The sequence below is a fragment of the Mycteria americana genome, unplaced genomic scaffold (genome assembly GCF_035582795.1).
Source record: "Mycteria americana isolate JAX WOST 10 ecotype Jacksonville Zoo and Gardens unplaced genomic scaffold, USCA_MyAme_1.0 Scaffold_39, whole genome shotgun sequence".
Classification (NCBI taxonomy): domain Eukaryota; kingdom Metazoa; phylum Chordata; class Aves; order Ciconiiformes; family Ciconiidae; genus Mycteria; species Mycteria americana.
The window spans coordinates 1,919,455-1,922,229 of record NW_027445626.1 but is presented as its reverse complement, the minus strand read 5'-3'; the positions used below and the strand labels follow the sequence as shown (position 1 = coordinate 1,922,229).

The following is a 2,775-nucleotide window of genomic DNA, read 5'->3' as shown; positions in this document are numbered from 1 at the left end:
CCATGGGGAGAACCCAAGCAAAGCAGCACGGCATTGTGGGGGCAATTTCTTCAGCCTGAGCTCAGCTTTGGAAGAAGAGCCCAACCTCCAGACACCACCATGAGGAAATCCCCTTTTATTACAGAGGTGCGACACGAGAAGCCAGCTGTACCATTGTGCCAGACACACGTGAACAGGCCTCTGGGTCAGGCAGGCTGGGTTCATGCCTCTGGGGAAGTGGAGTGGATGCAGACATGGACAAACATGGTCATCACAGATAAAGTGGCCAAAGCACAGGAGGTTCCCAAGATGAATTTGAAATCACTTCTGAAGAGACGTGAGCAGGCTATTGCTGCTGAGAAAGAGCTGATTGAATCAGCTTCTTCAATGTGTCTTTAACCTCCTGGTTCCTCATGCTGTAGATGAGGGGGTTCACAGCTGGAGGCACTACTGAGTACAGAACTGCCACCACCATATCCAGCAATGGGGAGGAGATGGAGGGGGGCTTCAGGTAGGCAACCATGACAGTGCTAATAAACAAAGAGACCACGGCCAGGTGAGGGAGGCACATGGAAAAGGCTTTGTGTCGTCCCTGCTCAGAGGGGATCTTCAGCACTGCCCTGAAGATCTGCACATAGGACAGCACAATGAAAAAAAAACACACAAAATCCACAAATATACTAACCACAATAACCCACACTTCCCAGAGGTAAGCATCTGAGCAGGAGAGCTTGAGGATCTGGGGGATTTCACAGAAGAACTGGTCCAGGGCATTGCCTTGGCAGAGAGGTATTGAAAATGTATTGGCAGTGTGCAGCACAGCATAGAGGAAACCACTGCCCCAGGCAGCTGTTGCCATGTGGACACAAGCTCTGCTGCCCACGAGGGTCCCATAGTGCAGGGGTTTGCAGATGGCCATATAGCGGTCATAGGACATGATGGTGAGGAGAGAAAACTCTGCTGAAATGAAAAAGACAAACAGAAAGACCTGGGCAGTACATCCCAGGTAGGAGATGGCCTTGCTGTCCCACAGGGAATTGGCCATGGCTTTGGGGACAGTGGTGGAAATGGAGGCCAGGTCGAGGAGAGAGAGGTTGAGAAGGAAGAAGTACATGGGGCTGTGGAGGTGGTGGTTGCAGACTACAGCGGTGATGATGAGTCCATTGCCCAGGAGGGCAGCCAGGTAGATGCCCAGGAAGAGCCAGAAGTGCAAGAGCTGCAGCTCCCGTGTGTCCATGAATGCCAGGAGAAGGAACTCGGTGATAGAGCTGCTATTGGACGTTTGCTGCCTCCAGGCATGGGGACCCGTGCAAAGAGGAAAAGTCATTCACAAGTTAGGGGAGACTTTTCTGAGCAAAACCAAAGCCATTTCCTGAAGACCCTCCCCTTGCTACAGACCTCACCCCTCCATTTCCCTTTCCTAGGACACCTTCCTTCAGCTCCATGGCTGAAGCTCTGGTTTGGTGCTGGTTGAATGTGGCGTGAGGAGCTGGGCCTCTGGCCACTGGCTGCTGAGGTGTCAGCCCTGCTCTTCAGCAGTGAGTTCATGGGAATGGTGGAAGCAGCGGCCAGTCCTGGTGTTCAACTTTGTCAGATGAATCCACCCATAACAGAAGGGCTTGTCAACATCTGAATCCCAGTGCTAAGGAATGAAGATTGCAGAAAGCAGACTGAAAGTTGTTGTGTTGTTTGGGTTTTTTTAAAAATTTGGGGGAAAATTTTATATTATTCCCCCCATCTGATTTGAGGATTGTAGTGGGATGTCCTAGTATTTCTGTTGCCCTCAGGGAGAACTGAGGGAATCCTGCAAGGCAAGAGGATTGCCATTGGATTAGAGCAGAGTGAGGGGACCTGGTCTGTCCTTCAGACCGAGATGCCTTGGGCTTGCACCTTTCTGAGACTGAGGGCGATCACACTGCTCTGTTTGCGTGAAAAGCCAGCAGACACTGCTGAGAGCAGAGGGATCCACTGCAGACTGCTAAATGACTCACCCTTTCTCAACATCTCAGCAACCCACTTCTAGCCAAGGACACACATGGCTCATTTCACCAACCCAACAGCATTTCCTTGGTCATAGCAGCACTGTGCTTATGGGATGGTATGGGACAGATTTGCATTCTTGAGGGCAGCTCACAGCATGGGGAAGATACCAAAAGGAGATCCGTAAGATTTTTCATGATGGTATGTCACTAAGGGAAAACCAGCTCATTCCCCAGCCCCACAGGCTGCATTGCCCACAGCCTCACAGATGAGAGGAAAGCTGGGACACTTGTTCCCATGGACACACCTGCACAAAAGGACCCACAAGATCAGTGTGTGACTCTGCAGCTGAAACGCCCATCCCCGGAGAGCCTGACAGCAAGAACAGGATAACAACAGCAATAACACAGACAAGTGGAGTGTACCTTACCTAAAAGTGTGAATATAAGTTTAATTTCTAAGTCACCTCCAGCAATTATCCCACATAATCCACCCCGTGACTGTAGTCGCTCAAGCTTCACAATATTTGGAATGCCTCGGGTGTGTCATATACATTCCCATGGTGAGGATTATTGAGTACGTATACGTCTTGTGGGGATATTTGATGAGACAAATGCTTCGCCATAGTCCAAAGTCTAACATACAGCCCGACGGTTAGAATGAAGCATAACACAGTGAGCACTAGCAGAACAACAACTGGATGAAGCATCTTATTGAGAATTCCAGTTGTGGTTGGCGACCATCCTAGCAAAGTGTCCCACCAATAGAGTCCTCCATCGTGCTTCACTCCTTCTAAGATGCAATATATCTCTTCCA

The 2,775-nt window shown here is 50.0% G+C and overlaps 1 protein-coding gene across 1 annotated transcript; it reads right to left on the bottom strand.

Moving 5' to 3' along the window:
• Positions 1-325: 325 nt before the first annotated feature.
• Positions 326-1,306, bottom strand: LOC142403627 (olfactory receptor 14A16-like). The gene has a single exon (XM_075489864.1). It carries the CDS (start codon positions 1,304-1,306, stop codon positions 326-328), a length of 981 nt encoding a protein of 326 aa, XP_075345979.1.
• Between the last annotated feature and the right edge of the window lie 1,469 nt (positions 1,307-2,775).